The following is a 14,869-nucleotide window of genomic DNA, read 5'->3' as shown; positions in this document are numbered from 1 at the left end:
ATGGTCTCTTTCAGTTGGCTGGCCCAGAGGAGAGGTGGAAATGCTATCCTCAGTGTCCCCAGGGTGGTTCAAGACCTCGCCAGAGAGGGAGTCCATGACACTAACAGCTTCCCTTCTGTGGCTGCAGGCAACAAGTCCAGACTGGCATGGCCCAAATGCAAGGAGGAGAAGAAGGAGAAGAGGAAGGCCGAGCCGGTGGCAAGGCCGCCAGCCACGTGTTCGATCCCCGAGCTGACCTCGGAGCAGAGGATGAGGCAGACGCCGTATGAGCAAGTCGTCTACGACATGGCGCACAACGAGCACGTGGTGATTGACCTGACACTGGGACGCAGGGTCTCCTTCTACGAGCTGCGCGGAGAGATTGGGGAGGGCAACTTCTCCCACGTCAGACTGGGCGTCCATGCCTTGACCAAAGGTGAGGCAGGGCCAGCACTGATTGATTGATTGATTGATTGATTGATTGATTGATTCACTCACTCACTCACTCACTCACTCACTCACTCACTCACTCACTCACTCACTCACTCACTCACTCACTCACTCACTCATCCATTCATCAATTTATTAATTTATTCACTTATTATAAATCATATGAAGTTGTGCACAGCCTCTATCTCCAGTCTCCCTGGATGCCTTCCATAGCTTCTCTCTCCAGTCTCCCTGGATACCACAGCCTCTATCTCCAGTCTCCCTGGCTACCACACAGCCTCTATCTCCAGTCTCCCTGGATACCTCACAGCCTCTATCTCCAGTCTCCCTGGCTACCACAGCCTCTATCTCCAGTCTCCCTGTCTACCTCACAGCCTCTATCTCCAGTCTCCCTGGATACCTCACAGCCTCTCCCTGGCTACCACAGCCTCTATCTCCAGTCTCCCTGTCTACCACACAGCCTCTATCTCCAGTCTCCCTGTCTACCACACAGCCTCTATCTCCAGTCTCCCTGTCTACCTCACAGCCTCTATCTCCAGTCTCCCTGGATACCTCACAGCCTCTATCTCCAGTCTCCCTGGATACCTCACAGCCTCTATCTCCAGTCTCCCTGGATACCTCACAGCCTCTATCTCCAGTCTCCCTGGATACCTCACAGCCTCTATCTCCAGTCTCCCTGTCTACCTCACAGCCTCTATCTCCAGTCTCCCTGGATACCTCACAGCCTCTATCTCCAGTCTCCCTGGATACCTCACAGCCTCTATCTCCAGTCTCCCTGGCTACCTCACAGCCTCTATCTCCAGTCTCCCTGGCTACCACAGCCTCTATCTCCAGTCTCTCTATCTCCAGTCTCCCTGGATACCTCACAGCCTCTATCTCCAGTCTCCCTGGATACCTCACAGCCTCTATCTCCAGTCTCCCTGGATACCTCACAGCCTCTCCCTGGATACCTCACAGCCTCTATCTCCAGTCTCCCTGGATACCTCACAGCCTCTCCCTGGATACCTCACAGCCTCTATCTCCAGTCTCCCTGGATACCACGCAGCCTCCATTCTCCCTCCTCTCCCTGGCTTCCACAGACAGCCTATGTCTGCAGAGAGGGTCTCCAGTATTAGGACAGGAGGGAGCCAGCGGACGAGGTGGTCGCCCCAAATAAGTACCTCTGATTGCTCCAGATCGCCCCCTGTGGCGAATTCATGTCATGTTTTATACATCTCTTTAATTTCTGACTGCCAGAGATGCCCTGTAGGGAAATGTGTGAGCTGATGTGTGTGTGTGTGTGTGTCCCACATTTTTGTTGGACTTGGGGATGATACAAATTAAATTACATACCTTACATACCATATCTTCTTGCCCTCTCTCTCTCTCACTCACTCACTGCTACCCCTGTGTCTCTCCCTCTCGCGATCCCTCTCACTTTCTCTCTTCCTCCCTCTCTCTGTATCTTTCACACCCCATCTCCCCCGCCTCTCTCTCTCTCTCTCTCTCTCTCTCTATCTACTACCCCCTGTGTCTCTCTCACTCCTGTCCCTGTCTCTTCCACCCTGGTACTTCTCTCTGATCCTTCTCTCTCCTTCTCCTTTTGCCCTCTGACCCTCTCTTCCTCCCCCTTCCTTCTGTCCTCAGAGAGGGTAGCCATTAAGATCATGGATAAACTGCGTCTGGATAAGAAGTCCCAGTCCATGTTCACCTCTGAGATCTCCTGCATGGAGCAGCTGTCCCACCCCAACCTGGTGCGCCTGTATGAGGTGATCGAGACCAGCAAGCGTCTCTACCTGGTCATGGAGTATGGCAGTAGAGGGGACCTGTTCTCCAGGATCACCACCAGGGGGCGCCTCTCAGACATGGAGGCCAAGCTCGTCTTTGCCCAGATCCTCTCAGCTGTCAAACACATGGTACGGCTCTGAGGGCTCTAATGTGGTGAATCCAAATGCTGTCGGTAACTTCGGTAAAAGTGAGGACGGTGGTGATTTCAGGTGTTTTTTTTTTTTTTTACAGAGCAATTATTATTATTATTATTTATTAATATTAATATTATTATTATTTTATTTTTACAAGCAAAATGTGACTCTTATGTAGTGGAACCTCACCAAACATCCACTTAGTTGCTAGGACGACATTTAAAGAGAGGAAAGGTTGTAAGGGCCATCGATCGGCTACCTTCAATCCCTTCTTTGTGATCAAAAGGGTTCATACTTAAGATAAGATAAGATGAACTTTAATCTTATCTTAGACTTGTTGCAACGTCAGAAAATAGTCAGACGGGTTCTCACTCTAGGGAGGGGGAAAGGGGTTGTGCTGGAACAGAACGCACCCTAGCATTGTGGGGCGAGTGAGGGTGGAAGCAGTCCTGACGAGCGATGCGGTGATGACCTGTTACACGCAGGGATGTGGTGTGACACGCTGGGATGTGGTGTGACACGCTGGGATGTGGTGTGACACGCTGGGATGTGGTGTGACACGCTGGGATGTGGTGTGACACGCTGGGATGTGGTGTGACATACCGGGATGTGGTGTGACACGCTGGGATGTGGTGTGACATACCGGGATGTGGTGGGACACGCAGGGATGTGGTGGGACACGCAGGGACGTGGTGTGACACGCAGGGACGTGGTGTGACACTCAGGGATGTGGTTGGACACGCAGGGATGTGGTGGGACACGCAGGGATGTGGTGGGACACGCAGGGATGTGGTGGGACACAAAGTGATGTGGTGGGACACGCAGGGATGTGGTGGGACACGCAGGGATGTGGTGGGACACGCTGGGATGTGGTGTGACACGCTGGGATGTGGTGTGACATGCAGGGATGTGGTGGGACACGCAGGGATGTGGTGTGACACGCTGGGATGTGGTGGGACACGCAGGGATGTGGTGGGACACGCAGGGATGTGGTGGGACACGCAGGGATGTGGTGTGACACTCAGGGATGTGGTTGGACACGCAGGGATGTGGTGGGACACGCAGGGATGTGGTGGGACACGCAGGGATGTGGTGGGACACAAAGGGATGTGGTGGGACACGCAGGGATGTGGTGTGACACGCAGGGATGTGGTGTGACATACTGGGATGTGGTGTGACACGCAGGGATGTGGTGTGACATACCGGGATGTGGTGGGTCACACTGGGATGTGGTGGGTCACACTGGGATGTGGTGCGTCTAGTCAAGTGGATTAGGAACTGACGTTTGCTTCTTTTCCCAGACCCCCTCCAGCCCTAACTAAACACTGTTCTCCATAGAGATAAATCACCATTACTTCCCTGTTCAGAAGTAGCCTATGGGCTTCATCTGTGTGCAGCAACAACCCGTTAGGGTTAGGACATTGTTGGGTAATAGTAGAGCAGGGAGTGAGAACCCATGATGATCTGACGTCTTCTCTCTGGCGGCTCCATCCAGCATGACAACAGCCTGGTGCACCGGGACCTGAAGCCGGAGAACGTGTTCTACACCACCAGCTACTGCATCAAGGTGGGGGACCTGGGCTTCAGCACGGCCAGCAGCCCCACCCAGCTCCTCACCACCTTCTGCGGCTCCCCGCCCTACGCTGCCCCGGAGCTCTTCAAGGACGAGGTCAGCTGCTCCGCTTCCAACAGAACATTTGGTTGGAAAAACAAAACATTGTATTAGAAAAAAATAAGTTCTACAAAGAACCTTGAGTTTTTTTTTGCTTGTCCTTAGGGTGAATACTCTCATAAGCCCACTCTTGTTCCTGGTAGAAGTGAGCTAGAACCTGTCTTTGATAAGATTACATTACTGTACATTAGTCATTTAGCGATTTATTGTACAATAATTGCATTTATGCAAATTGCAAAAATGTATTTACTATTACTTGCCAGAACTCAAGTGCATCTCGTTTGTAAAACAAGTGACTAAGAGCTTAATCGTGGTGGTACTTATTGAAGACATGAGTTTTGAGCCTGCGGCAAAAGATGGGCAGCGACTCTGCCGTCCTGAGGTCAGTGGGCAGTTCATTCCACCACTGCAGGGCCAGGACGCGTCTACGCGTTTCACAACCCAGTTTAGCGATAACACCATTGAGTTTAGGGTTAAGGAAGACCCTAACCCCTAACCTTAACCCTAACATTAACCCTAAACTCTATGGTGTTCTTGCTAAACTGGGTTGCGAAAAGTAATCTCGCGGCCAGGACAGAGAAGAGCTGTGACTGTGTCGATCGACCATAGGGGCCTCGGAGTGACAACCAGTCGCCCTGAGGTAGCAGAACGTAGTAGTCGGGAGGGGGTGTAGGGCTTGACCATGGGCTGGAGGTAGGAGGTGGCTGTTCCTTTCATTGCCCTGTAGGCTACTACCAGAGTTTTAAACTGGATGCTAGCTGCCACAGGGAGCCAGTGTAGAGAACAGAGAAGGGAGGTTTTGTGGGAGAACTTGGGGTGGTTGAACACCAGGCGAGCAGCAGCTTTCTGGACACGTTCCAGGGGTTTAATGGCTGACGCTGGAGCCCCAGGAAGGAGGGAATTGCAGTAGTCCAGGCGGAAGATGACAAGAGCCTAGATGAGCTCCTGTGCCATTTTGTCAGTAAGGAAAGGGCGATGTCTCTCCTGCAACGCTTTATAGTCAGGTATCACCTGTATGTCTATAAAGTGTATAAATAAAGCTGTTGTGGTCCTTCAGGGCTACGTGGGGCGCTACGTAGACATCTGGGCCCTGGGCATCCTCCTCTACTTCATGGCGACCGCCTCCATCCCCTTCCACGCCGACAACCTGAGCCGCCTCAAACGCTGCATCCTGAAGGGCGCCTACGCCATCCCGGAGTACGTGCCCGGGCCCTGCCAGCTCGCCATCAAGGGCATGCTGCTGCCCGCGCCCTCCGACCGCTCCACCCTCTCCCAGGTCATGGTCTGCCCCTGGCTGAGGGGCATCGAGTATCCGCGGCCCTACGCCCCCCAGCCCGTCACGCCGGCCCATCTGAACCAGCCCCCTGCCCAGCTCCAGGCCCTGTGCGTGGAGCAGCGGGAGGTGGCGGCGGCCCTGGCCGAGCTGGGCGTCACGGAGGTCCAGCTCCGGAACAGTGAGTGTCAGGACAGCCGCAGCCCGCTGACGGGGATCTACCGGATCCTGCTGCACCGGGTGCAGAAGAGGCGCTCGGTGGAGGCGGTGGGATACTCGGCGCTGTCGCCTGAGGACTACTGTACCGCCGCGTCGGCCACCGTGGTCAAACACCACCCCTCCTCTGTCTGCGTGATCATATAGACCATCCACACACACACACACACGCATGCATACACACACACACACTCACGCAAGCACGCACACACACACACACTCACGCAAGCACGCACACACACACGCACGCACGCACGCACGCGCAAGCACGCACACACACACACACACACACACACACTCACGCAAGCACGCACACACACACGCGCACACACACTCACACACCATCTACTCATAAATCATGCAGGGGGAATCTCAGGTAAATAGCACCACCTTATGCTCACAAACAGGTCAGGAAAGAAGACAAGATAGACAAAGAAACAGTTAAACAATGGACTGGAGAAGGAATGGAGAAAGGATAGGATAGAACATAAGAAATGTTATAGGCCAGATCCATAAGTCTGTTGCAGCTTACCAACTCTCCCAACTTACCAACCCTCACCCTAACCCAATCCTTTGAATTGTACTAATGGCACCAGTGCACCCAACTTGAAAGAGTTTATTCCATAGGAACAGTGCAAAATAAGTTAAAGCAGACATTCCTAATTCTGAAGTAATCAAAGGAACCTCACACATGAACCAATCCTGAATTCTAGTGTAGTGTGGTGATCAAGGAGTTTAGGTACATGTGTATGAGGTAGGGTCTGTAAGACCTAGTGGGGTGTCTGGTGTGTCTACAATTGATCAAGGGGTTTAGATATTAGATACACAAAGAGGAAACAATGAATTGACTTAAGAGAGGGTCAGCCTACTGATGTGTACTAAAATAATCACCAGTACTAAAGCTTGGTGCATTGTGATAGGCTACATTGAGTGGTTTTAGTGCAGAGGTAGCAGCATGCATATACATATTGTCTCCATTATCAAGAACCAGTATGACCTATTTCTATATAAGAAGCCCAATTTTACTCCCAACTTTGTGATCAGCTCATCAAAATGCTCAATTAGGAAAGTGTATCAGTTATCAAAATTCCCAGGCTAATGTATGCAGGGACACGTTCAATGTGAGGAACATCTAACTAAACCCAAGTCATTGGGTACATTCCTATATATGCAGCGTTTCCTTAGAAGTGGCTAGAGCTAGGGTCATCTAAGGTTACGGTTAGGGCCAGGGTCATCTAAGGTTACGGTTAGGGCCAGGGTCCTCTAAGGTTACGGTTGGGGATAGGGTCATCTAAGGTTATGGTTGGGGATAGGGTCATCTAAGGTTATGGTTAGGGCTAGGGTCATCTAGGGTTACAGTACGGTTGGGGGTAGGGTCATCTAAGGATATGGTTAGGGCTAGGGTCATCTAAGGTTACGGTTGGGGCTAGGGTCATCTAAGGTTACGGTTAGGGCTAGGGTCATCTAAGGTTACGGTTGGGGATAGGGTCATCTAAGGTTATGGTTGGGGCTAGGGTCATCTAAGGTTATGGTTAGGGCTAGGGTCATCTAAGGATATGGTTAGGGCTAGGGTCATCTAAGGTTACGGTTGGGGCTAGGGTCATCTAAGGATATGGTTAGGGCTAGGGTCATCTAAGGTTACGGTTGGGGCTAGGGTCATCTAAGGTTATTGTTAAGGCTAGGGTCATCTTGTTAGGGCTAGGGTCATCTAAGGTTACGGTTGGGGCTAGGGTCATCTAAGGTTATGGTTGGGGCTAGGGTCATCTAAGGTTACGGTTGGGGCTAGGGTCATCTAAGGTTATGGTTAGGGCTAGGGTCATCTAAGGTTACGGTTGGGGCTAGGGTCATCTAAGGTTACGGTTGGGGCTAGGGTCATCTAAGGTTATGGTTAGGGCTAGGGTCATCTAAAGTTACGGTTCGGGTAAGGGCCAGTGTAGAGCTGTATTGAAACGAGAAGAGTCCAATGCTCTCTTGTCTTAAGACCATTAGTGACATATAACCTCAAACACTCATATGCCTTCAATTCAGTGTATATTATACATTATTACTAATTAATCTTCAGTTGCACATCATTTGTAAATAATATGTTCAGTTTATTGTTTGATCTGTGCTACCTGAGCATACTGTGTGGATGGCATATGCTCAGACAAAAGCTTTTGAACAAGTACACTGCTTCGAATGTGAACATTTCATTGTTATGAAAATGCAATAAAGCTGCTATTGAATATTGCTTATGAAGCAACATATGACAAAGTAAGCATTTCAAATGCTTCAGAGCTAATGTATATCTCTTTCAGTAATGCTTTGCATTATGCAATACATTGGGATATTCAAAGAAAACCTATAGTAAATTTTAATGCAAGAGCATGACATTTCATTTTTTGTCTATTGATTTGCTGTCGTGTTTAAATACTTGGTTATTCCGTTTGAATAAAATGTACTTTCACTGGTCTTCCCATATGGTGTCACAGTAGAAGAGCCCTCTGTTAGGGCTGAAAGGGGCTAGTGGGAAGGTCGGGTCCCCATGCACCTCATGGATGTACAGTATTTATCTAACCTAGTTTTTTGCAATCCTCAAGGTGTCTAGTAAACAATATTTGATGTTCCCAACTTGAAATATTGTCCCATGGGTCTGTTTGGTGGCCATCTTTGTGGCCATCCTGGATTGCCAACGAAAATTGAAAAATAACTTTTGATATCATACAGATAATCATACAGAAACAATGAATGACCCAGTTTTTCTGTGTAATTTTGACATGAAGAATTCATTGAGATGGTTATTGTCATGACAAGTTTGGTATATTAAAACTAGGAAAAAAAAAGTCTAGAGTTTACAAGAAGTCACAGAAAGTAAAGCAAGAAGGCCTAGTATTTACGTTTTACCATTTTGGTGTATTATGTAAATCCCACAGTATGAGTAATTGTATGTCTGTATCTGTTGAGTCAGGAATATCACCGGCTTGATGCTTCTGGTGTACAGAATAATAATTGAACAATGGTTGTAATTGCTGTTGACGTTGGGGGAGTGGTCTGCCTCTGGCGCATGGAGCAAACTTGCAACGACTCCTTGAGTGGAGCCTATGGGAGAACCACGAACATGCAGAGAACACAGTCCCATAGAGTGCCTGGAATGCACACTCTCGGGTCTGAGGGAAGATGCTGAGAACGCATCATTGTTACACAGCAAATTGATAATTGCCGGTGAGCTGGACTCTTATTAGAGAAGCTATGAAAACCTGAATGAGCCCGAACTGGGGACAGGGCACCTGGGATGGCGTGGCTGTCAGTCGGCTTGGAAGAGTGACGACGCTAGAGCTGGCCGTCTGGTCAGCTGGCCGGGAGACAGAGGTACATGGAGATCCAGCACCAAGAGCTCACATCACGGGAGACAGGTAGGTAGATGATAGATGCTTGCTTGCTTAATGATCACCCTAGGGGGAAATTTGTCATTTCAACAGTGGGAAAAATGATTGATAGAAAGGTCGGAAGATAGATAGATAGATAGATAGATAGATATATAGATAGATAGACCATAGTCTACCACCAGTTCTTTGGTTTTGCTGGTGTTGAGTTGGAGCTGGTTCTCCTCAGACTATTCAACGAATCTCCTGACCACGTCCCTGTACTCCTCCTCATAATCTGCCCTGATGCAGCCCACAATAGAGGAGTCCTCAGCGAACTTCTGGAGGTGGCACACTCCGGAGTTGTGGCTGAAGTCGGAGGTGTAGAGGGTTAACAGGAAAGGTGACAGGACTGTTCATTGGGGGTGCCCGTGTTGCTTATCATCACATTGAACAGGCAGCCCTGCAGATGGACATACTGTGGCCTGCTGGTGAGGTAGTCTGTGATCCAGGCCACCATGTTGTGGTCTACCTGCATTGCTGGGAACTTCTCTGCGAGCCAGAGGGGAAGGATGGTGTAGAATTCACTGGAAAGGTCAAGGAACATGACCCTTACTGAACTTCCCTGGCCCCGCCAGGTGTGAGTAGGCTCTGTGGAGAAGATAGATGATGGCGTCGTCCACGCTGATTTGGGCCTGGTACGCAAACTGCAGGGGCACCAGGAAGTCACTCACCATGGGCCTCAGGTGCTGCAGAACCAGTCTCTCGAATACCTTCACTGAGAAGTCAGTGCCACTGGCCTGTAGTAATTGAGGATGCTGGGGCGTGCTTTTTTGGACACTGGGGTTTTCCTTTTTCAAGCTTTTCCAAGAACTCCAGCTGTTTTGCAATCTATTTAAGCACCGTGGGGCAAACTACATCAAAGCCAGAGGCCTTTTTTGATTTGTAGCCTTTTGAGTTCACCCCTTACCTGACTCTCTAAGATAAATAGCCTGGTGGGGGTAGACGGGGGAGGAGGGCGGGGGCGGAGCGTTGAGCTGCCTACTAGGAGGGGGGCAGGGGCACGTTTGTCCATTATCTATTCTGTGCCTAAAGCAAGCCGGTGATTTTCATGTATACGTTTAGCCTAGGGAGGAATAATAATAAGAATTCTGGACCTCAAGGGTCTTTATTAGCCACACATGAACACACAACCCTCACACACATCCAGACCTGCCAACCCTGAAGAATGTTTTTGAGTACCACTTTATCATGAAAAAACTTTCAGCGCATGCACATGGCCAAAAACGGACATAACACATAGTATATTTTTGATAGCTGACTCAAGTGTTTCCTGTGGAATTGATCTCTTGGTGTGGTGGTGCCAAGCTCAAGACTGCCAAATTAGGGAGGATTTCTATACCAATGCGGGGGTCTGGGGCCCCCCCCCCCCCAAAAAAAAGTTTCTGAGAGTTAGTTTCCTGTATTCTGGTGACTTTTAAAGAATGAAAATAACAAAATTGTGAAACGTAGGCCTACAGTATTCGGAAAAGTATACTGAAACAGAATGTTTACATGAAATATGTTTTCTTTAATTTAGAGTTATGGGGTGAGAATAATATATAGAATGTTTTATTTAATAAACATTTATGTTTGATGCCCATTGATGCTTAACTGCATACTCATACCATCTAAATCATCGGACTGTCTTTCTAATCTCTCATCTTCACTCTCCTGTCCCCTTCCTTCTCCTCTCTCTTCTCCTGCTCTCCTCTCAACAACCTCTCTCCTCTCCTCTCTCACCTGTCCCTCCACTCTGCTGGTCCTGTCTTCTCCTACCACAATCACTGCCGTTTTTACATACCTTACATAAATAATAGGCTAGATTAGGCTATGCCTAACTGATATTTCGTTGCATTTGCTGTTGCTTTGACTGGCACGTTTTAGGTGGCTGGAGGAACATTAACGCAAGCTAGCGTCGTTAAACTTTCGGTTCAGCCAGCCAAGAAGACGGTCGCTCAATCAAAACACTGGTAGAAAAATCAGAAACACTGGTAGCCAGAGATAGAAGTTGTGCACGTAGCAAGTGGGGCTAGTCTAGCTAACTAACAAGGCTGTCAGCTAGAGTGAGGGGTGACAGCTTGAAATAACAGGGCGGACTAATGCAAAGCATATAACGTTAGCTAGCGGTGTCGAGATTTTACTTTTCCATATTTGATGAAACTGTGGCGGTGGACACATAGCTAAACTGTGCTGCCGACATTAACTTACTGGGAAACACTGGTAACGTATAGCTACCTCAACGTGAATTGTAGGCTACACATTCCCCCAGTCCGTTTAACGTTACCTTTGCCAAGAGCCAACCTCAGCCAGGCGCAGTGATGAGGGGGGACGATCTAGGAACGATTTGCGGTTGCGAGCTGGGCAACTGCTGACTGACTGTTGAAATGACATTCCCGCTTGCAAATATCACCCGACGCTATGATTGGTCAGACTGAAATGTCACTATTATGTGCTCCGTGTATTGACGCAATGACGTAGTACGCGATTTTCGGGGACCACCTTCTCAAATTTGCTCTAGACTGCATACTAGTGGTCAAAAACTACATTGCGTACCTTTAAGGAAAAATTAAGCAAGCGGAAGTAGGAGGCGGGCTCTACAGGCTCGAGCCGGAAGAAGGGGCGGGCTTAAGGCAGTGAAGTAAATAGACACCAGGCTCTTCTCCCCGAGGAGAGACTGGTGACGCGAGGCTAAATGAGGCTAAATGCTTATTGGCATATATTTGAGAAGCCTACAAAAAAAAAAACACAAACAACCACCGCTGTTAGGGGTAACAGAGCACACACAACACACACACACACACACACACACACACACACACCTTCAGTGGTCGCCAGTGGAAATTGTCCTCTGCATTTATCCCATTAAAGCTGTCCTCCTCCTCCAGGGACAACCAGAACCAAGTCCAAGTGCTCAGTCCAAGTTCTGGTCTGGGACCAGACTGAAGAGCATCTGTTCCTCTGCATGTTTTTGTGTTGGGAGGAAACCCTTGCGAACGCAGGGAGAACATGGACACTCCACACAGAAAGGCCCGGGAGACCTTGCTGTGAGGTGACAGTAATACTGGACACTTCGGCACACTGCCAGGAGCTGGGATCAAAATTCTGGGACCTTGTGATCCCCAGCCAGCCACTCAAGTTCACTTCCTGTGAACAATAAACATGTCTGCCAACCCTAGCAAGGGCCCCCGCTCCTCTCTGGAAGCTACATCAACAGGGGACTCCACTCGCACGTGCATCTTAACACATGCCATCAAGTATAAAGTAGTAAGTAGCCTTGACAACTGGTTCTCGAGCCTATTGGCCCATAGGGCAGGAGCCTATCTCCTGTTTCCTTAGCGTGAGGCAGCTTGATGTACAAGTCCCCCCCCTGGACATGATGCTAGTATGTCACAGGGACTCATCCCCAAAATCCCCAAACAAAACTTGTTAAAATCATGACAATAACCCTCTCAATCAATTTCTCATGCCAAAATGATACAGAAAAATTGGGAACATTTGTCCCTGTATGATGACTAGTAAAAACGTTATGTTGTTTTTTAATCAAGATAGATGAGTGTGCGCTGGCTCCCACACCACCAGTGTGCTGGCTGGCAGCTCCTGGTGTCTCTGGCAGTGACCTGCCAGCCTCATTCTCCTGGCTGCTATTTTCTCACTCACCTTTGATGACCTGGGCGGCTGTAGCTCAGTTGGTAGAGCGGGTCGTTCAATGATCGAAGGGTCAGTGGTTCGAATCCCAGCTCCGACTGTCCACATGTCGAAGTGTCCTTGAGCAAGACACCTAACCCCGAATTGCTCCCAATGAGCAGGTTAGCACCTTGCATGGCAGCTACCGCCATTGGTGTGTGAATGGGTGAATGAGAGGTCATTGTAAAGCGCTTTGAGTGCCGCTAAGGTGGAAAAGCGCAATATAAGTGCAGTCCATTTACCTCCCATACATGCTTGTTGGTAACATGCTTGCTCTTGTTTAGGTTAAGTAGCCCACTGCATGCAGCATTCTGGTGTAGCACAGTATCTAGAGACTTCTGCAGGGTGGGCTTCAGGGCCCAGCATGATTTTAACAGATTCAATCAATTTATCTGCCCCTGGTGTTGTGAGTAATGCTTTCTATACATGTGCAGCCCAGCAGAGTTTGCTGTATGGGTCACGGATTTAATCACTGATACTGTATTAGAATGAACAAACACACAAACACACAGAGCAACCACGATGGGTACACACTTTACATTGGTACTACCAATATTGTACTACAGTACTTGCTATCGCATGGTACTGAACATGCTAATTCTATTAAATACCACAAAATACTATGAATCACAATGAAATACAACCAAATATGCCGATTCCTCATAACAGAAGAAGCAAAACTCATTGGTTATGGGCTGCCTTCGTCCACCATCAGACCTCTGACAAAGACAAATGTAGGCTTTATTGTTGCTTTGGATAAAAGAGTCTGCTAAATGACTAAAATGTAATGTAAATACTATCAAATAAACCATCAAATACTACCAAATATAAATTTGCTGAATGGAAATAGTCCTGGGGCCTCATTTATCAAAGAGCGTGTAAATTCAGGTGTAAAAGAGGGCGTACGACGAAAACGCGGAAAATGCACAATGTAGCGTACGACGAGAATATTTACACGCTTTTCGGATCTATCAAAAAAGTCGTATGCCCTTTTCTGCACGAGAAATCCGAGACGGGCGGGGAAGAGAGCGTACGCGCACGCGCCCCGTGTTCCGCCCTCTCCACGCCCAAATCCAACCATATATGGTCAAAACTATGACGGCACAACGGGGATACCCCGGAAGGAACCGACATAATATAGCGTGGAGCATAGGGACAGATAAATACGTTTATGGAAAAACGCGGAAAGAAGAGAAACTTTTCGGAGACGGAGGTGCATGTGCTTGTTGGTGAGGTCCACGCGAGGAAAGAAAATCATCTTCGGAAGGTAAGCTATTTGTACGAGCCTACATTTGTCTGATTGCTCCTAGTTTAGGTAGCCTACTGTATGTTTGGTGCATCCTGTATTTGGCGTAGGCTACACGGACATGCTGTATTATGTGTGAGGAAAGCAAACATTCCACACATTCTGTGGTAGGCTATGAATGATTTAGGACCAAAAACAGGGAACGATAACACAGATGACCACTTCATAATGTTAGACCACATGAAACATTTTCCCCTCTGGGAAATTTAGACTCTCATCTAAATCACCCGGGAAATCACACTTAAGCATTTATTTGGCTGCCAACAGAAAAACATATCAATTGAATATGGCTACACAATAAAATGTTTAATGCATAATCAAGTTAACAGACAAACTCAAAGAAAATGACTGAAATTGTTTCTCCAGACTCTGACGTGGGGTGGGACTCAGAGGAGGGGGAGTCTGCAGTGGTCCTTGACCTGACGGTCGTGCCCCCGCCGGTTGCAGCCTCTACATCCAGCGCACCAGCCTCCACCTCCAGTGCCATCTCCAGCGCCTCCGTCTCCGTCTCCACCGCCCACGCCTCCACCTCCGGCTGCCAGCGTCCCTGCCTCAAGGTTCCCTGAGGGCTGGGCTTCCTATCAGACGCTGTGCTGGAGGCTCATGACCCTAGAGGCCCAGAGGGAAATGGCAGAAGGGATTGGGGCAGTTGTGGGGCAGTTGTGCAGCAGTTGGTGGAGGTCACCACACTACACCACCAGAGCCAACAGGACATCCTCACTGCACTTCATTCCCTCACACATGCTGTCACGGACCTCACACTGTCACTCACTACCACACTCACGGACCTCACACAGTCACTCACTACCACACTCAAGGACCTCACACAGTCACTCACTACCACACTCACGGACCTCACACATTCACTCACAAACGCACTCACACACCTCACACAGTCACCCACCAACAGACAATAAAATGGTAGAAATGTGAACCTTACTTGTTTGTGTCTTCATAGCTGGCGCATGACCTCAGTGTGGGCCCTTTGGCCCCGCTGGTAAACCT

General features: G+C 48.9%; 1 protein-coding gene across 1 annotated transcript; it reads left to right on the top strand.

The window, feature by feature from the left end:
• LOC311313706 (serine/threonine-protein kinase NIM1) lies at positions 1 to 5,638 on the top strand (the record flags this gene model as incomplete). Its single annotated transcript, XM_084443883.1, has 4 exons — positions 1 to 415; positions 2,056 to 2,324; positions 3,826 to 3,999; positions 5,060 to 5,638. The coding sequence occupies 4 exons, from the start codon at positions 1 to 3 to the stop codon at positions 5,636 to 5,638; spliced, it is 1,437 nt and encodes a 478-aa protein (XP_084300009.1).
• Positions 5,639 to 14,869: the final 9,231 nt, after the last annotated feature.

The sequence above is a fragment of the Borostomias antarcticus genome (assembly GCF_949987555.1).
Source record: "Borostomias antarcticus genome assembly, chromosome: 10".
Taxonomy (NCBI): domain Eukaryota; kingdom Metazoa; phylum Chordata; class Actinopteri; order Stomiiformes; family Stomiidae; genus Borostomias; species Borostomias antarcticus.
This window is presented reverse-complemented; position numbering and strand designations above follow the sequence as displayed.